At 38.8% G+C, this 21,426-nt stretch overlaps 1 protein-coding gene across 3 annotated transcripts in view; it reads right to left on the reverse strand.

The window, feature by feature from the left end:
* Positions 1-21,426, reverse strand: part of SMYD3 (SET and MYND domain containing 3) — a 1,053,751-nt gene that overhangs the window by 146,007 nt on the left and 886,318 nt on the right. For all 3 annotated transcript variants that reach the window (XM_072647643.1, XM_072647645.1, XM_072647644.1), the window contains 2 exons: positions 18,576-18,663; positions 11,862-12,036 (listed from right to left, as the gene is read on the reverse strand). In XM_072647643.1, coding sequence (XP_072503744.1) covers positions 11,862-12,036; positions 18,576-18,663 — 263 coding nt within the window. The remainder of the gene's footprint in view (positions 1-11,861; positions 12,037-18,575; positions 18,664-21,426) is intronic.

Here is a 21,426-nt window from a genome sequence, read left to right on the forward strand (position 1 = left end):
GACTCAGCATGGAGAAGGAACTCATGATATGACACAGAATGGCATTCCTAACAGATGGCACTTATCCATTCTGATTATCTCTAGTCAGAATTCTTTCATCCTTATGGAGTTAGACATAAAGAGAAACTCTCTGCTTTCCATTTAGCATCTTGTCTCTGCTACCATGAATCCTTCAATTCAAGTACAGAAGCCAGTAGGCATTATCCCATCCTTTCTCTGCCTCTAAGTTTAATCATCATCATCTCTCTCTCTCTTCCCTTTTTTCTCTCCCTCCCTTTCTTTCTCCCTCCTTCTTTTCTCTCCCTCTCTTTCTTTCTCCCTCCTTTTCTGTCCCTCTCTCTCCCCCAATCTCCCTCCTTCTGTTTCTCTTCCCCTCCTCCTCTTCTTCCCCTCCCCTTTCTTCCCTCTCCCTTTCCCTCTGTATATAAAGCGCATTCCCCTTTCTTTCCACTGTCTATTATTCCTTTCTCTCCCTTCAACCAGAGATAAATAAAAAGGTCTACTCACATCACATCTATGACAATAATACTTAAAAATTTCTGTCCAACTGTGTTCTTATTTGGAAATGGAACAAAGCAAGAAAAGGCACGAATAAGTGTTGAGTCACCTCAACTCCAATTTGCTCATTTGAATATTCTTAAGTATTGTCTATCTCCTTTCATTAGCTAGCACAGTGATGATGAAAGCCTATGGACAAAGCAGTTCATCTTCTCCAGAAGAAAACAATCATAAAAACAACGTTGTAATACAATAATGCATTTTGTTAGGCTAATACCCAAAGCTTTAAGTGTCAAAAGTTACATATGGAATTAAAATAGATAATGAATCAGGTAAGTAGAGGAGATTGTCTTAAGTATCCAGGTGTCCACAACTTAGAAATGTCTCTTACTTTCTCTGTAAGTATATTCTGAGGAGAGCAAAGCATAGATGGGTCACAGAATCCTAGATGTAGAGCTGGAAGAAACCCTAGGGGTCATCTAGTCTAACCCTTTTACTTTACAGATGAGGACATGGAGGTCTACAGGGGTTAAATAACTCACCAAGGTCACCCAAGTAAGTGGCAGATCCAGGATTTGAACCCAGATCTCCTGAAAATTTAGCACATTTTTCCCTACTTATAAAATCTGTGGACCAACTGAAGCCAGAAGCTAATATACATTAAAAAAATTATGGCAGGTTAAAATGATGGGCCAAATCTAACAAGATGATAAAGAACAAATTAAAAAAACCCTGAATTTAGTTTTGAAAATTCAAACAAAAAGGTATAAGAGGGGGGCTAGATTCACGTGAGCAAAAGAAACAAAGAAAAAAACCCTGAGAATTTAATTGTACAAGTTTAATAGAAATCAAAGCAAATGGAGGCCCAAGGAGATGAAAGGCCAACCACTAGCTACTATCCATATATGATACTCCATCTCTTATCTTGGTCCTCTGTACTGTGCCTTATACCTCCAGGGCTTTTCCTCCTTGCCTTTACCTCTTAGTTGAAAGCCCACCTTATGTAGGAGAGCTTTTCTGGGCCGTCCTTTTGGAGATCACCTCCCATCTATTCTTGCATATACTTAGTTATTTTCATATCCCTCTCCCCTATTAGCACATAGGTTTCTTGAGGGCAGGACCGTTTTTGCCTTGGTTTGTTTCTCCAGCACTTAACAGTGGCTGACACGTAGGAGATAAATGTTTGCTCACTGACTCGTCCAGCATCAGCGAGGCAAGTGTCAAGTTCTGCTGCTCTATATGTGCTTTAATGTACAACCAGGAAAAATCCTTCATGCGTTCATGATGAACTTGTGGCAATGATGCATTGGGTTTTTATGAACATATATTAATTTTCAAAGTGCTTTACAAGCATAAATAATGCATCCTATTTTCACTCCTCTGAATATGATATGATAATAGCTTGTATTTCCCCTGAGTACAAAGAAATCCATATAATTAAGAGACCAGAAATAAGGTCAAGAAGGTTACCATATTGAGAAAGGAATATAAATATCTTCTTACCTTGGGGTCACCAGTTCAAATTTAGCTCCAGTCAGCAACAACAAAAATCTCTGGTTGGGGCCTGACCTGCCCACTGACCTCTATTAGATCCTTCCAGAAAATATATTTACCCTATAAAACTGCTCCAATAGCAGGAACAGCAATCAACACTTGATAACTCATGCCCATGTCTGCACCCTTTTCTCTGAGCAAACAATATTAGAGAATAAAGCATTCTCCCTTTGGAATGCAACGAATTAGCAGTTGATGGTGGCAATACCTCGAATGCCTGTTGGGGGACGAGGGAGGGGTAGGAGGTCAAACCAGCCATGGTCTGTTTCAAACTCACATTCTAAAAGTTTTCTTTTAGGTCAAGGGTTCTTAACCTGGGGTTCATGGACCCTTTGGGGCTCACAGGAAAATTTCAGCAGAGATGTCCATTAACTAAGGTGGAAAAGAAAATATCTTTATTTTCACCAATCTGTAGCTGAAATCCAGCATTTTTTCTTATTACAAATTAAAAAAAAATACAACATTATTGTCACCACATTACCAAAGGGATCCATGACACACAAAAGGTGAAGAACTCCTGCATGAGGGCCTGGTCTTAAGTCTCCCTGGCCTCATGCGTGTCCTTGCCCTAAGGTCACATTTGGATAGGGCAAGGGCAGGCAGTCTGTGCAGGAAAGCTTCCTCCTAACTTATTTCTTCTCTTTGTGGTACTCTGGCCTATGAATTACCCTTTCGTCTGCTTCATCTTTTCAAGGAAAAGGTCTGAGTCTCAACTAGTTGATGGAGATCAATGTAAACTGGATTTCCTATAATACAGAATGTATTCTACAGTAACTTTTTAATAAGCTAGATGGAGCCTCAGAGATGGTGATGATGGTGGTGATGGTGGTGGTGGTAGTGGTGGTGGTGGGTTAGAAATTTATCATGCAGGAGAAGCACAGAGGGTTCATCTACAAAAAAGTATGGAAAAATCCTTGAGGGAATGAACATGTAGGTATGTATGAGTATATATACATAGGTGTACATGTGTAATTATGTATATAAATTACATATATAAATATAGATTTTTCCTCTGATATACTTTTATGAAAGGTCTCTTCATTTTGCTTGAGCTTAGAAGGTACCAAGAAGTTTTGATTAATGAATATATCAAGTTTTGTATTGAGGCCTCCAGGCAGACTTAAGAAACCAGAGGCTTTTAGAAGTGTAACAAACAAAGGGATGTCCCCATAGATATATTCAGAAGGTGGTGGATGAACCCTAAGATCATGCTGGTCATTTGGAGTTAGGCAGAAGCACTCTGTGTTTAGCTTCACTGCTTTTCAAATGTTCAGATGCTAAGTTTAGAGAAAAATAACATATGCATACATAGTCAAATTCTGCCTCTGACCTTACTATTCGTATGTGACCCTGGACAAGTCACTGAACCTTATCTGGGTTTTAGTTCCTTCATTTGTAAAATTAACAACTTGCTGACCTCATTGTTATATGCCAGTGAAACCTGGATAGTCTAACAGCACTGTATTGGGAACTGAATCATTGCCATTTGAACTGTCTTAGGACAATTCTGAAGATCACCTGGCAGGATAAGGTACCAGACACTGAGGTCCTTACTCAAACTAAACTGCCAAGCATTCAAACTCTGCTTCAGAGAGCGCAACTCTGATGGGCTGGTCACATTGTCCAAATGCCAAAGGTATGATTGCCTGAACAACTTTTTTTATGGAGAACTCACACAGGGCAAGCACTCATGTGGTGGTCACAAGAAGAGATACAAGGATACTCTTAAAGTCTCTTTTAGGAAGTGTGGAATTGGGCACAGCACACAGGCTGTACCTGCATGTTTCTGTCATGGCAGAGCTGAGCAGGAAGCCCCAGGCAGTCTGAGGCATCAGCTGCACTGTGGAATCTCAGGCATATCAGCCCAGGACAGAAGTCCAGCAGAACCCACAAGTGAGAGCTGAGGAGCCCCAGGTATCTGCAGCGGCAGCTCCTGAGACTATCAGCCTGCAGATTAAATGTCTGTAACTCACCTACCTGAACTTCTAGGAGCCAAGATGGTGGAATGATCAGTAAATGTTCTCTCCTCCTCCCCTTGTTGACCTTGAAAGACCCATAAAATATTTCCCCAGAAAAATCCTGGAACAGTGGGATCAGCAGAAGGGGAAAAAAGTCTCTTAGCATGCGAGGCTAGGAAAATCGCTAAGAAAGGTCCCTCTTGCTGTGGCTGAAGGGTTCCAGTGTAGGACCAGAACTGTCCCACACAGCTCCACCTCAGCAAACTGGGAGGAGATCCTGAGGCCTGAGTAGGGGAGTGTAGAGCCCACAACCACTAACATCAGGACCCCAGATGTGCCTCAGCACCCCAGGGGAATCGGGATGACACTAGCACAGATGGGATCACCAACCACTGAGCTTGCCTATGGTCTAGCTCAGCAGAGGAGACCTGCTGTAGCCAGACCTTTCCTCCCTCACACTAACACAGCTAGCTCCAGAACAACTCTGGGGAAACCCAGAAAGACTTCACCTGGACTCTGCTTTTTCACACCAGCCAGCTCAGCACGAGGTAAGCTGCAGCATTTTAGCTTCTGGCTGAAAGAACCAGAGGCCACAAAACACAAAACCTCAAGTTCAAGGCACAAGAACTGTGCCCTAGAAGAAGAGATCTACTTTAAAAGTCAGGAAAAGGGTGATTATCATGAGTAAGAAGTAAAGCAGAAAAGAAAAGGTCATAGAATCTTTCTATGGGGACAAGGACCAAAATATGAATACCAAAGAGGTCAGCATTGAGACTGTACTCCCATCTGAAACTTCAGAAGGGACTATGAACTGGTCTCAAGCACAAAGAGCACTTTGGAAGAGCTGGAAAAGGATTTTAAAAGACAAATTAGAGACATAGAAGAAAAGCTGACCAATGATTTTAAAAATATGAAAAAAATTCACTGAAGAGAATAGCTCCTTAAAAAGGAAAATTGGACAAATGAAAAAGGAAGCACAAAACCTAACTGGGAAAATTGGACAAATGAAAAAGGAAGTACAAAAACTAACTGGAGAAAATAACTCCTTAAAAGGAACAACTGGACAGATGGAAAAGGAGATGCAAAAGTTAATAGAAGAAAGCAATTTGATAAAAATTAGAATTGCGCAAGTAGAAGCTAATGACTCTATGAGACATCAAGAATCAGTCAAGCAGAATCTAAAGAATGAAAAGATAGACGAAAATGTAAAATATCTAATTGGAAAAACATCTGACCTTGAAAATAGATCCAGGAGAGAAAATCTAAGAATTATTGATCTACCAGAAAGCCATGATGAAAAAAAGAACCTGGACAATATCTTCCAAGAAATCATCAAGGAAAATTGCCTAGAAGTCCTAGATCCAGAGGGTGAAATAGTCATCAAAAGAATCCACCATTCACCTCCTGGAAGGAATCCCAAACTAAAAATATGAAGGAATATCATTGCCAAATTCCAGAACTATCAAGTGAAGGAGAAAATCCTACAGGCAGCCAGAAGGAAACCATTCAAATATCAAGGAGCTGCAGTCAGGATCACATAGTACCTTGCAGCTTCTACATTAAAAGAATGAAGGAATTGGAATACGATATTCTGTAAAGCCAAGGATCTGGCACTACAACCAAGGATCAATTACCCAGCAAAACTGAGCATAATATTTTAGGCAACGAGATGGACATTCAATGAAATAAGGGATTTCCAGACCTTCCTGATGAAAAGGCCAGAGCTCAATAGAAAATTCGATCTTCAAACATAAGTCTCAAGAGAGTCACAAAAAGGTAAATGGGGGAAAAAACTTGGTATTCAATATGGGCATACTGTTTACATCCCCGTAAGGGAAGATGATACTTGTTAATCTTAAGAATTGTATATCTATCACGATATATAAAAGGGATATACATAGATAGAGGGAGCGGGTATAAAGTAAATGATGTGATGATAAAAACATGATTTAAGGGTGCGAAGGGAATGTAACAGGAAAGTGAAAAGGAGGAGACAGAAAATGGTAAATTACATCACAGGAAGAGGCACAAAATTATATTATAGTAGAGGGAAAGAGAGGAGGAAGATGAGCATTGTTTGATATTTACTCTCATCTGATTTGGTTCAAGGAGGGAACACCAAACTCAGTTAAGTATAGAAATCTAATTAGCTCTGTAGGCAGTAGGAGGGGGAGGGAGAAAGAAAAGGGAGGGGAGGCTAAAAGGGAGGGAAGAAGTAATAAAGGTAAAGGGGAGTGAAAGGGAGGGGGGCTGAAAGAAGGAAGGGAAGACTGAGGGAGGCGGTGGTCAAAAATTAAAACTGTATTGTGAAGGGGAAAGGAGAAGGGAGAACTTAAAGCACAAATGGGGGAAAGAGGATGGAGGGAAAGACACAGTAATCACAACTGTGAATGTGAATGGGATGAACTCTCCCAAAAAATGGAGATGGATAGCAGAATGGATTAAAAATCATAATCCAACAATATGTTGTTTACAAGAAGTTTGGAACTGATTGTGTGAATGGGAGACACTGGCACAGCATGGTGTGCCCACATCAGTGAAGGTGCTATTCTTTATGAGCAAAGCAGAATTGAAACAGTTCAAAGGAGATGCAGGATGCACAAATTTAGAGAATCTACCCCAAGTCTTCACATGAACTGTTTGTACCTGATCTGTGGTAGAGCATTCTGAGCTCATATTGGTCTGATCAGCCATAGTTGAACACATTGAAACCTGACTCTAGCATAGTGATATCATTTCAGTCCTCTTCAAGAACAAAGAACAACCAACCAATGAATGGCTTGGGCTAGATGGTGTGTGAGGTTCCTTTCAGTTCTAGACCTATGATCCTTCAAGTCTATGATTCAATTCTCCAGGTACCATTTATAGTAGGAGAGACATACCCTTCTTCATCAGAGACACCATCCCTGAAAAGTTCTCCCTCCTCTGCTGCTCCTATGACCTCCCCAGCTTCCTTTAAGTCCCAATTAAATTCCATTTTTTTATAGGAAGTCTCCTCCAACCTCTGTTAATTCTAGTGTCTTACATCTATTAATTATTTCCTGTCATGTTCCTGTCATAAGCTCCTCAAAGGCAGGGATCATCTTTTTGTATCCCCAGGGCTTAGCACAGTGCCTGAGACATTGTAGTTGCTTAATACATAGTTACTGATTCATTGAGATGTTCAGTTTATTAAAGAAAGACCAACTGCTCTTTGGTTCTAAGCCCTTTTTAAAATTTTAAACATAGATTACAAGTTGAGGCAACCAAAAAAACCTAGAATGAGAACGGGAGCAAAATAGAGAGGAAGTATCAAGTCAACGTAGTTTGAGCGAAGCCAAATCTAGACCAACAAGCAGGAGAACACTGGACTAACACTTATCTTTACAAATACTTTCCTCACTCTGACTCTCAATCTCATTCAGCAACCTATGGTTTGGCTTAGACAAATCCTTTGGGTTGCTGAGACTAAGCTCTACAGCATAGATTTTGCTGCTGCTGCTCAGTCATTACAGTCATCTCCAATTCTTCACGACTCTATGGACCATACCGTCCAAGGGGTTTTCTTGGCAAGATACTGGTCACCATTTTCTTCTTCAGTGGATTAAGGCAAATAGAGGGTAAGCAACTTCACCAGGATCACACAGCTAGTAACTGTCTGAGGCCACACTTGAACTCAGGTCTTCTTCACTCCAGGCACAACACTCTACCCACTAAGCTACCTAGTGGCCTCCTAGGCAAACAGAGATTAAGTGACTTGCCCAAGGTCACACAGTTACTAAGTGCATGAGGCCAGAGTTGAACTAAAGTGCTGATTCAACTCTGACTGCCCCACAATATAGATAAGTAACAGCAAGGTTCTTATCAGCAAGTATTTATTATGTATTTATGAGGTATAAGGCACAGGAGATACAAAAGAGAAACATGACACAATTCCTGCCCTCAAAGAGGCCATCATAAAGGAGCTTTACTTTGTCATTCACTTGATGGCTAAGTAGTGACAAGGAGCGTTACGTTGAAATAACTAAACATTCTGTTGCACATGGGAAGCATACAATTCCCAGCCTCAAAGGAGTTTCTGGTTTCTTACCAGCTTTGTGTCACTTCATTCAGTCCATAGGTCAAGCAAATTCACTTATTAAGGCGTAAAATTCACCTCTGAAAGTTGTTCTTCTGCAAACTATCTCTGCCTGATTGTCTTACCTATTGGTAAAGTACTTGCTATTAGAAAAGCATAACCTAGCTATGAGTGCCAAGCATAGGAGAGGAGAGGGAGCAGTAGAAAATAAGGTTACACTGAGCACATATTGCACCTAAAATTTTTTCCAAAGTGATTTACACACATTATCAAATTGAATCTCACAATATAGTGAGGTAGGTAAGGATTGAATCCCTGAAATCATTGCTATAGAGGGAACTCTCAGGTGAGGATATTCCTGCTACCAATTCAATTTGGTACCCTCTCTGCAGGGATTGCAAGCATGTGCCACCATGCTTGACTTGCACTGATAGTTTAAAACATAGTTAAATCTAGTATATATATAGAGAGATATTTTCCTCATGCAAATATATTTTTGTCTGCTTTGTAAAACAGGTCATACAGGGATAGTCAACTTTTCTGATTCAAACTTGATAACAAAAAATTTCACGAGAAATTATGTTGCTAAGAACTCAGTTTCAAAAACAGCCTTTCATGGTCCCCCCAGAACACAACCTATAAAACAACTAGCATTACAATGAGCTAAAGAAATTAGGATAAAAGAGGAAAAGTTTAAAGGTGGTTGCAAAGAATCCAAATCACTATTAGACTTCTTAGTTAGGTTTCAGTGATAGTTCTCTTGACTATTCAATCAGAGTGTCTTGAATCACTGAGTGCCCTTGAGCAGCTTAGTGCAGGGTCAGTTCCCTTCAGAGAGAATGACCCAGTCTTTGTAACATGTATTCCTAGAATGTATGGTAGCTGGGTGGTACATATTTGGAGTCAGGAAGACTTGAGTTCAAATCTGACCTCAGTTACTTACTAGCTGTAAGTTACTAGCTGGGCAAAAGCACAGTCTGTGCCTCAGTTTCCTCATCTGTAAAATGGGGGTGAAAATAGTACCAAACTTCTAGGGCTATTTAGAGAATATAATGAGATATTTGCAAAGCTTTTCTAAACCATAAAGTTCTATATAAAAACTAGCTCCTATTATTACTGGCAAAACTGAGCTATGATACAAAATACTCCCTAATATGCCAAGATATCAAAGGTGTACCCCATCCCCAGTTCCTCTATCATATATTCAGAATTCCTACAGTACTCCAACATCATATATGTTTCAAATATGATGCAGGGATTACAAAAACAGGCTGCAAACACAATCATATTAAATGCCCTGAAAAGAGGATTATGAATAAAGAAGGATGCTGAAAGAACTAAGGTAAACAAGTGAATCTTGCTGTTGTATTCCAACCCCTGTAACTCAGTCTCTCATTGTCTGACTTTTTAATCCTTCAGACTCAGTTTCTCACAAGCCGGCTTTGTGTCTGAGTTACCTGGTTCCTGACCTCTGATCCTGATTATTTAGACTCTCCATATCTGACTTCCTGACACCTGCTACTGAATCTTTCTGATGCTATCACCTGATATTGGAAATCTCTCTATCCATCTGGATACTTACAGTCTTCTGCCCAATTGGATTTCTACCATCTGCCTGACCACTGGGCCCTTGCCATCATACCGCCTATTTGGACTTTGGTTGTCCACTATTTCTGTATCATCTGTGCTAAACTTCTGGTTTTACACCTGGCTTACTGGCATAGCCCTCTACTTTCTGTCTGTCCATCTCTGCCTGGAGCAACTTTCTGAATCCTGAGTTATAAGTCAACTTCAACTTGACTCGAGTTTATAGTACTTAAATTTTGTTAATATCTCTTTCCCTTGGACTGATGTCCCAGTCCCATGTCTATCTTATAGGTTCACATCTCTGTGAGTATGCACATGTATGAGTGTATATGCATGTGTGTATACACATACATCGTATACAAATACACATATACGTATATATGTGTATACAAGCTTACTGCGATGTAAGCCTATAAGAGGGTCATGAGACTGGGATGTCAGTCCAAGGGAAACAGATATACACAATATATTTAAGTACATATACACACAATACATGCATATATATACATATATGTATACACATTTACATATGGGGGGAGGAGGGAGAGAAAGAGAGCTTACCAAGTTCATTATAGCTAGGTTCATCCAAGCTATAATTATAAGTACCTGATTATATGATAGGCATTGAGGATACTGACTTGAGGGCAGTTCCCTGCTCTCAAGGCAGCTTATGTTTTATTTGGGATAAGTAACACATCTGCAGAAGAGTACATATAAAGCACATAAGTCAGTTATGCTAGAACACTCATTCTGAAAAAATAAATTTGTTCCAAAGCAATTACAATATTAGTGAACATTCTGAATATAATGTGAATTTTGAGTTTGCTAGTGAGTAATTTCTTCCTGAAAAAAAAAGGGAGAATGCAGAAAACTAGACCATTTCACAATAACTCACAAGATGGGACCCTTCTGACGTCCACTTCTACAAGCCAACTTCAGGTCTTTATTCACTCTCCCCTGCCCACAACTCCTCATCATGGCTTCTGGCCTTAATGCTTGGAGTTATGGCCTGGTCAGCTTGTGAGATACTTGGCCAGAACTGGGCTGCAGACTAAGCAGTACTCTAAGGCAGTGAACACCATCCTTATTTATTATAGTATTTTTGTATTTCCTATTTAACATGTATAAAACTGCCACCATTTTTATTACGTTCCTATCTATTATTTTATGTGTCACTGATGAAGTTTTTAAGCACTGTGTTCCTAACTTCATTTTCCCCCATAAACCTTGTGGTTCTTATTGTACAACCTTATACAATCATCTTTTTGGGGGGAATAGAAATGAGGGATTATAGTAGAACTAACTATACAAAGTTATTTCCAAGGCGTAGTTACTAGCAGTTGGGTGGGTAGAGAGATGGTAGGAATCAGGACAGACTTCCTGTAAGAGTAGCACTGGAGCTGAACCTTTAGATTGTTCTAAGCCTCTAAGAGGCTTTGATCTACAGAAGTGACAGCCTGTGCTAAGCAAGAGAGATGGGTGATAGAATGTGGTGTTTAGGACACAGTTTGTAGGCCAGTTTGAAATGCAGAATGAAGGAGAGTAGGTGGAAGCCAGATCGTGAAGGGTTTGAAAAACCAAAAGAGTAGGGTCTGTATTTTATCCTAGAAGCAAGAGGGTGCCACTGGAGCTTCTTGGGTCCTACCTGTATTTTACAAATACCAGTTTGGCAGCTTTGTGAAGGATCAATCAAAGGGATGAGAGGCAAGGAATCTAATTAAAAATCTATTGCAATATTTCACGTGAGAAGAATGAGGGTCTGAAATAGCATGGCGGTCCTCTGAGGTAAGAAGGGGATGACTGTGAGAGAGGTAAGGGAGAGAGAATCGATAAGACTTGATAAATGATTAAATATGAGGATGAGGGAGAGTTAGGGGTGAGGGACGATTAAGAGGTTGTAGCCCTGAGAAAACTGGAAGGATGATGGTGCCTGCTGCAGAAATAGTGAAGTTTGGAAGTAGGGAGGATTTTTTTTAAGATAATGAATACTGTTTTGGATATAATTATAGTGTTTCTCTTAGCAGAGAATGTGATTTCATCTTCTGTTAACTGAGGATTCACATTGGGAAACTCAGAATAAAATAACCTTTTCAAATGGGTTTAGGAGTCATACAGAAACAACCCTTCAGGTTTGGAACTCTGGCCTTTACTGTGTTGGCTTATTTTACCTGAGGCAGCAGAAAAACTGTTCCCTTCATGGATCTTACCTGTATGGTTCCAGGGTTCGGCTTCCATAGAGCAAAGCATCCTCCCACAGAGCAAGATTAATACAGGCATCCATTGTGCAGTCGAGAATCTTTAGCTGATAGATATTTCTGTCTGGAAGACGATCTCCATAGTTATTTATAAGAGTCTGGCATATAGCCAGAACCTGTTCCCACTCTGTTATTAACCTTAGTTAAGGATCCCTCGTCTTCATCAAGAAAAAAAAAATACAAATTAAAAAAAAAGATACTCTAAAAGTCTGAAAAGCTCCAGGGCACTAACAGAAAGGAAGCTCCCATCATCCTGCACAGATGAGCTGTTGGAAAACATACTTGAAAAACAAAAAACATCTAAGTGGCACCTTAGCTCTATGAATTCTGTTTACAATCAACAAATCATCATGGAACCAAGCCTCTGCCTCTGGTTATTACATTTTACTAGGAGAAGTAAGGGGCAAGAAATGAAAGATGAAAGGCTATAACAATATATCCTTATGCCACATCTTGCAGGCTAGAGCTGTCCTTTTATCACACTCCTCTTTTAATAGATCCATCCATCCATCCATCCATCCATCCAATAAGTATTTTATTGAGTCTACAACGTTCTAGGCATTAAACTAGGTACTGAAAATGTAAAGACAAAAACAACTCTTACCTTCAAGAACCTTACAGTCTACTGAGGAAAGCAACTTATAAATGGATAAATAAGTTTAAAGAATATGGGCATATAAAGTAATATAGGAGGAAGTGGGATGCGTCTAACAACTGAGTGGGAGGAGGACAGGAAAAGTGTTTAGATGGCTACACTTGACCTGAACCTTGAAGGAAGGTGGACCTAAGACATGAAGGTGCCTGAGAATCTTTGCACTCTGAGTTCACTTTAGAACAACTTCATCAACATCTGCTTTGTCCAATCTATTGCAAAGAGGGATTAGGGAGACAGAAGATTTGGGGGAATTCTATCTTAATGGAGAAGTTCACAATGGCAAATTTCACTGGTTATCATGACACTCAAATCTAGGGTATCTATGAAAACAGGCTTCTTTCAAGTAAGATTAAATAGGGAATTCAGACCATATGATATATACATATATGTATATATATATACATACATGTATATGTGTATATATATATATATATTTAAACACTGTCTTTTCAGAAGGTAAGCATATAAATAGTGCCTATGGGCCTTTATGTACTGTGATAAAGGGCTACAGGGAGTAAGCCTCTCAATAGACTTTTCTCTTCTAACAGGTGTTGTTGCCCCCTCAATCCCATCTCTCCCATATATACATCTATTACAGAGAAATTAATTATATCACAGCCTATTTCTAGGAGTTTGATTGTAAAGCATTGGTGCCCCAAGGCTATACTGACATCAAATAAGAGCAATTCCATTTTAAGACTAACCTCCCTAAGCTTCAGTTTTTTCTCATCTTTAAAAGGTTTCCATTACATGTTCCCCACCCATCTCAGAGCCAGAGTCACAGGATTAATGAGGTCTTGGTTGTAAAGTTCTCTAATTCTCTCCAAGGAGAATGGCCACAGGAACACCAGTGATTGTTATCTATGTTTTCAAAAGGGCCAGACTGGAGGAGCACAGACATCAGCCTTGAATGTAGCTGCTTGCTCACAGCCCAGGGCTAGCAGATTTATCACTGACATATAGCACACAGCCATGATTTTATGTCTTTTATTACTGCTATGAGCAGGGCCAAGCCTAGGTAAAATCGTTTGCAAGACTGAGTTTATCTTTAATTTCCTTACACAGGTGTCAAATGTTAATGCTGCTCTTCAGAGTCCAAGGTCCCCTTTCCCTGGGGCAATCTCCCTACCTACCCCAACACAGTCTAGATGTCTCCTTTTTGGACAGGACTCATCAGTCAACAAGCATTTATTAAATGTTTACTCTAATAGCTACAACAGCAACAGAATTATAATATCTAGCATATATATGTCACTTTAAGGTTTACAAAGCAGTTTACATGTGTTTTCTTGCTTGTAGGTGGATAGTACAGTATGTAGAGGGTCAAAGTGTAAGAAGACCAGAAAGGTAAGAAGGGACCAGGCTTTGAAGAACTTTAATTGGCAGAGGATTATGTTATGTGAACCTGGAGGTAATGGGAATCCCTGGAGTTCATTTTGGGGTGGGGGAGCATGGTCAGACCTATGCTTTAAAAAGATCACTTAGGTAACTGAGTATATTGGAATGGGGACAGACTTGAAGCAGGGAGACAATTAAAAAGCTATTGAAACAGTCTGTGCAAGAAGTGATGAGTATCTGAATGATGGTGATTGCTATGTGAACGACATCTCAAAGAGAATATATAGGAAGCTTGCTATGAAAGGAGAAAGGACAAGATTTGGCCACTGTGCTAGAATTCCTGAAACTATTTTGGTCATGACATATTTGGGAACTAGAATTACAGTAACAACTAAGAAATATTAGGCAGGTATCCACATCCAGAGAAAGAACTATGGAGTCTGAATGCAGAGCAAAGCAGACTGGTTTTTTTTGTTTGGTTTGGTTTTTCTTTCTTATGGTTCCTCCCATTCTTTCTACTTCTTCTAAACAATATGACTAATGTGAAAATATGTTTAATAGAAATGTATATGTAGAGCCTACATCAGAATGCATGCCATCTTGGGGAAGGGGAGGGTTACAAATAATATGTTTCCATGTAGGAATGTAAACAATTCAACTTTAGTAAGTCTTATGATTTCTCTTTCCTGTTTACCTTTTTATGCTTCTCTTGATTCTTGTATCTGAAAGTCAAATTATCTATTCAACTGTGATCTTTTCATTAAGAATGCTTGAAAGTCCTCTATTTCATTAAATGACTATTTTTTCCCTTGATATATTATACTCAATTTTGCTGGGTAGGTAATACTTGGTTTTAATCCCAGCTCCTTTGACCTCTGGAATGTCATATTCCAAGCACTCTGATCCCTTAATGGAGAAGCTGCTAGATCTTGTGTTATCCTGATTGTATTCCCTCAATACTAGAATTTTTCGAATATTTTCTCCTTGACCTGGGAGCTCTGCTACAATATTCCTTTATTTTATTTTATTTTATTTGTTTTCAGTGTTCTACAATCACTTCCATATATCTTAGATTTCCCCCCTTCCATCCCCCTTACCCCCTACCTCCCCACTCCCTCCCTGAAGTGGCATAGAGTTTTATATAGGTTCTACACATACATTCCTATTAAATACATTTTCACCTTAGTCATGTTGCATAGAAGAATTAAAATGAATGGGAGAAATCACAAAACAAATGAAAACATAACACAAAAGAAAATGATCTGCTTCATTCTGTGATCAAATTCCATAGTTCTTTCTCTGGATGTGGAAGCATTTTGCCTTAAGAGACCACTGGGAATTATTTAAGTCCTTGCATTGCAATGAAGTACTGAGTCTACCAGAAAAATTCCTTGCACACTGTGGTTGTTGCCATGTACAAAGTTCTCCTGGTTCTGCTCCTTTCACTTGGCATCAGTTTATATAAGTCTTTTCAGGCCTCTCTGAAATCTTCCTGTTCATCATTTCTTATAGCACAATAGTATTCCATTACATTCATATGTCACAATTTATTCAGCCATTCCCCAATTAATGGGCATCCCCTTGATTTCCAGTTTTTGGCCACCACAAAGAGAGCTGCTATAAATATTTTTCTACATGTGGGACCCTTTTCCACTTTTATGATCTCTTTGGGATATAGTCCTAGAAACAGTATTGCTGGGTCAAAGGGTACACACATTTTTGTAACCCTTTCGGCATAGTTCCAAATTGCTCTCCAGAATGGTTGGATCAGCTCACAGCTCCACCAACAATGAATTAGTGTCCCAACTCTCCCACATCTTCTCCAACATTTATCATCATCCTGTTTTGTCATGTTAGCCAATCTGATAGGTGTGATGTGGTATTATCTCTCTAATCAATAGTGATTTAGAGCAATTTTTCATATGACTATAGATAGCTTTAAATTCTTCCTCTGAAAACTGCCTGTTCATATCCTTTGACCATTTATCAACTGGGGAATGACTTGTATTCTTGCACATTTGACTCATTTCTCTATATATTTTAGGAATGAGGCCTTTTATCACAGACACTAGTTGTGAAAATTCCTTCCCAGTTTTCTGATTCCCTCCTAATCTTCGCTGTATTGGGTTTGGTTGTGCAATAATTTGTCAATTTAATTTAATCAAAATTGTCCATTTTGTACTTCATAATGTTTTTTATCTCTTGTTTAGTCAAAATTCTTCCCTTGTCCACAAATCTGATAAATATACTATTCATTGATCCACTAATTTGTTTATAGTATCAATCTTTATACATTGATTATGTACTCATTTGGACTTTATTTTTGTCTTTGGTGTCAGGCATTGGTCTGTGCCTAGTTTCTATCACACTGTTATGCAGTTTTCCCAGCAATTTTTGTCAGACAGTGAGTTCTTATCCCAGAAACTGGGGCCCTTAGGTTTATCAAACAGTAGATTGATATATTCATCGACTACTGTGTCTTGAGTAAGTAACCTATTCCACTGGACTACCCTTCTCTTTCTTAGCCAGTAGTACAATATTCCTAGGAGTTTACCTTTTGGGATCTCTCTCAGGAGGTGATCAGTGGATTCTTTCAGTATCATTTTACCCTGTCTTTCTAAATAGGGCAATTTTCCTTGATAATTTCTTGAAAAATGATGTGTAGGCTCTTTTTTTGATCATGGCTTTCAGACGGTCCAATAATTTTTAAATTGTCTCTCCTGGATCTATTTTCCAGGTCTGTTGTTTTTCCAATGAGATATTTCATATTGTCTTCTACTTTTTCATTCTTTTGGTTTTGCTTTATAATTTCTTGATTTTCCATAAAGTCATTAGCTTCCATCTGCTTCATTCTAATCTTAAAGGAACTCTTTTCTTCAGTGAGCTTTTGGACCCCCTTTTCCATCTGGCCACTTCTGCTTTTTAAGGCATTCTTCTCCTTATTGGCTTTTTGGACCTCTTTGGCATTTGGGTTTGTCTATTTTTTAAGGTGTTATTTTCTTCAGCAATTTTTTGGGTCCCCTTTAGCAAGCAGTTGATTCAGTTTTCATGATTTTCTTGCCTCACTCTCATCTCTCTTCCTGATTTTTCCTCTACTTCTCTTACTTGATTTTCAAAATCTTTTTTGAGCTCCTTCATGGCCTGAAATCAATTTATATTTTTCTTGGAGGCTTTAGATATAGGAGATTTGACTTTGTTGTCTTCTTCTGTTTGTACATTTTGATCTTCCTTGACACCAAAGTTAGATTCTATAATCTGATTCTTTTTCTGGTTTTTGCTAATTTCCCCAGCCATTTACTTGACTTTTGAACTCTTTGTCAAGGTTGTTATCTGCTTCCAGTGGGGGTGGGGACGGTGTACTGTCAGCCACTCGATCTCCCCACAATCTGTGAACCTAGTGCTCCAGAAATAGCTGCTGCTGCTGTTACTACCATTGCTGCTGGATCTGCCACATCTGCTGCAGCTGCCATGGATTCCTCCACCCCCTCTGCCACACTGGGGTCTAGGATCCAGCCACACTACTGTCTCACACAGGTTCGACCAGTTTTTTCCACTGATCTTCCAAGGTGTCCTCAGCTTTTGGGGTTGAGAAGTGTGGAAACCACTACTCCTGCCAGTGATTCATCCCTGCTCAGGCATTATTGGGCCCTGTCTGTGCCAGTGCAGCCCAAGTTAGACTGTTCCACTCCCAGTCTGGTGCAATAGATGCTTCCTGTCAATCTTCCAGGCTGTCCTAGGCTGGAGATTTGCTTTACACTGTCATTCTGTAGGTTCTGCAGCTCCAGAATTTATTTAGAGTCATTTTTTACAGGTATTTGGCAGGTTATGGAGGAGAACTTAAGCAAGTCCCTGCTTTTATTCTACCATCTCGGCTCTGCCTCTGATCTTAGATATTTTAATATTGAATTTTTTTAGAAGGTTGCTATGATAATCTACATAGGTATTCATACTCATATCAGATACTTTCTGAGTTATTAGGAAGAGATGATTTTGCACATTATAACATCATGTTGTTTGAGCTCTCATTTGCAATAAAACATGCATGACACTCCCCAGTATTCCTTATCTCCAGTGTGACTTTTCCATTTTGTCAATAGCCTTCTCACACTGGAAATGCCTCTCCTCTTATGGTCCCCTCCTCCAATTGATGAATTCCTGCCATTAGTACCCAGGCCAACCTTGCTCACTACTTTCCCAGTTTCATTCCTGATTCTCTGAACTTCTTCATTTTGCCTACATACAGGTCTCTCCCTTTCTAGCTCCCTCTTACATACCATCTTCTTCAGCTAGAATGTAAGGTCCTTGAGGGTAAGGACTGTTTTTGGCTTATGTTTGCATTCCTAGCACTTAGCATAATGGCTGGCACACATTAAGTACTTAATAATTGTTTTCTTTCTTTCTTTCCATCCATTCATCCACTCATCCATTCTCAAAAGAATGTATTAGCAGTATCTTCTCACAATACAGAGGAGACAAGGGGTCAGTTCCCCAATGACCATTCATAAGGTAATCAATCTTATATAGCAAAATATATACATATATATAATATGTATATATTATATATAACAAATAAATAGATAAAATAAAATAACAAATAGCAGATAACAACAAAAAGTAAAATAGAGGTGGAAACAGACCTAAAAACTCATTCTGACCTCTCAGCAAAAGGATACTTTCTTGTGACTGGAGATCTTCAACTTTTTCCAAGGAACCTTGAACTTCCTTCCAAGCTTGTTCCTCTCCTGCTAACATGTCAGCATCCTGATCCAGGAGTCACATTACAAGACAAGGGAAGATGGGGAGAAAAGATGGATAAATTAGTTAAGTAGGAAGCTAGAAATTATACTTTAACCAGATGTATTATTACCACCAACAATGAAAGCAGATGGCAGGCACCACTTGTAAAATAGCCAGACGGACAAGTTGTGCTACGTAACTTCAACAAAATGATAACTAATGATGAATACAAAGAAATCAGAGAAGCAGGGGAAGACTTTTTTGAGCTAACGCAGAATGAAGTCAGAAGAGCCAGGAAAACAATACACATAATAAATACAATGGAAATGGAAATAACAAAAAATCAAAGCTGAATACTGTGTGGTTCTAAAAAATGAGAACTCTAACTCCTTCCTTCTTTGCAAAGGTGGAGGCTTAAGGGTGTGGTACATTTTATGTACTGACTCATTTGATATCCGGATTGATTTATTGATTTTTTTTCTTTCTTTTTTTCCCCTTGTTATAAGGAAGGAATGGTTTATTGGGGATGGAGAAGGGATTTATTCAGAGGTAGAGTAGACTGTCCTCAGTTCAAATCCTGCCTCAAACACCAGCTGTGACCTCTCAGCCTTAGTTTCCCCAACTGTAAAACAAGAATAGCAAGAGTCTCTAGGGCCCTCATAAGGGTTTTTGTGAAGATCAAATGAGTTGACATACGTGAAGATTTTGTAAAGCTTTCAAGCACAATATAAATGCTAGCTATTGTTTATTCAAAAATAAATGTGACATAAAAACAAAATATACCAATACATTTCTTAAGAAGACAGGAGTCATTAGTGAACTAATTTTCACCTGACAAAAAGACCTCTAAGGTTGCTGCTATTTTCAAAGACCTCTTTTTTGTGAAGGATTTAGCCCAAAGGCATATAATTGATTCAAACATTTAAAAACAAATGCTTGCAACCTGCTGAGCAAGAGAACAAGATTTCATGAGTGGGAATAGGATGAGGGTGGGGGCAAGCCTGGTTGAGATGATTTGAGCTAGATTTGAAAGAGATACCATCAGAGGACCCTGTTAGAAAATTCCAAATGAGTTCTGAACTCAAAATTTACTATGAACAGGAAAGAAAAAAAAATCATTCTGGACAACAAATATTCAACCCCTCCAAAATATCCTACATACTGTGATAAATTTAATTTTTCTAAAGCACTGCTTTGATCAGGCCATTCCGTTATGCTTAAGCCCTCAATGGATTCCCACTGTCTTCAGACATTAGTTAAATGTATTAGCCTGAGGGTGAGAATGGCATGGTGATAAGAGCACTGGTCAGAAGTCAAAAGAATTGAGTTCAAATCCTGGATCAAATCTACCATTTACTAGTTGTGTGTTGATCAGTGAGTAAGTCACTTAAAATCCCTGTCAGTTTTCGCAACTATAAAATGAATAATAACATTTATACTATCTTCTTCACAGAGTCGTGAGGAAAAGTGCTTAGTAGACTGAAATGTGCTATAAAAATGTAAACTATCATCCTGGTATCCACAATCAGGCGCCAAACTACTTGTTCAGTCATTTTTCAGTTGTGAGTGACTCTGTGACCTCATTTGGGATTTTCTTGGCAAAGATACTAGAATGTTTTAACTTTTCCTTCTCCAGCTCATTTTACAGATGAGGAAACTCAAGCAAACAGGGTTGATTTGCCAAGGTTACACAGCTAGGAAGCATCTGAGATAGGATTTGAACTCAGGATGAAGAGTCTTCCTGACTCCAGGTCAGAAACTCTATTCACTGTGTCATCTGTATATCTCCCATTACTGCCTTACATGAACCTTATGTTATAATCAAATTGATTCAGTTGTCAACATACTTGTACTTTCCCTGCCTCTGCATCTCTGCTCATGTAATTTTCTCAGCCTAGAAGCCTCCTCCCACCTTGGACCTTTTGCTGATCAAAATCCCATCCATATTTCAAGCTCTGGTTCAAATGCCATCTCCTTCCTGTATCCATTTTTGATTACTATGGACTGAAGTGACCTTTTGTGCTCTGATAGCATCACTGGTGGTGCCACTGGTAACACTTATCATAGACTGCCTTATTTTGAAGCTACTGTTGTCTGTATCATCTCCCTTATGAGCCTGTAAGCTCCTTGAGTGGACATACTATCTTTACCTCTACCCACAGCAGTGAGCATCGTACCTTGTTATATAATAAGTGCTTAATAAATGTTTTTCAAATGAGCTAGGCAGATTTTCTTTGAGTGATCTGTATATTCACACATTTAACTTTGTTTTACTATTTCCATTAAGAAAAACTAAAGTCAACACTCTATGTTACCTTAATAGACACCAAAATGTCTTCAGTATATGATTCTGAAGACCTTTCTATTGATTGTATTAGGCAGAAAGGTAGGTGGTACAGTGAATAGAGTACTGGACTTGGGAGTCGGAAAGACCTGAGTTTGAATTCTATCTCAGACACAAGCAGTAGGATCCTGGGCAAGTTACTTAACTTCTGTCTGCCTCAGTAAATGAACTAGAGAAGAAAATGGCAAACTACTTCAGTGTCTTTGCCAAGAAAACCGTAAATGGTATCGTAAAGAGTCCTATATGACAGAAAAATGACTGTAAAATGAGAATGCTTATAGTAGAACCTTCCACATAAGTCTGTTGTGAAAATCAAATGAGATCATATATGTAAATTATAATTAAATTATTATAAATTAAATTAATATAAACTATCATAATTATATTAAATTATTAAATAATTATAAATTTATAAATTATTATAAATTATAATTAAATGAAAT

Source organism: Notamacropus eugenii, chromosome 2 (assembly GCF_028372415.1).
Source record: "Notamacropus eugenii isolate mMacEug1 chromosome 2, mMacEug1.pri_v2, whole genome shotgun sequence".
NCBI lineage: Eukaryota > Metazoa > Chordata > Mammalia > Diprotodontia > Macropodidae > Notamacropus > Notamacropus eugenii.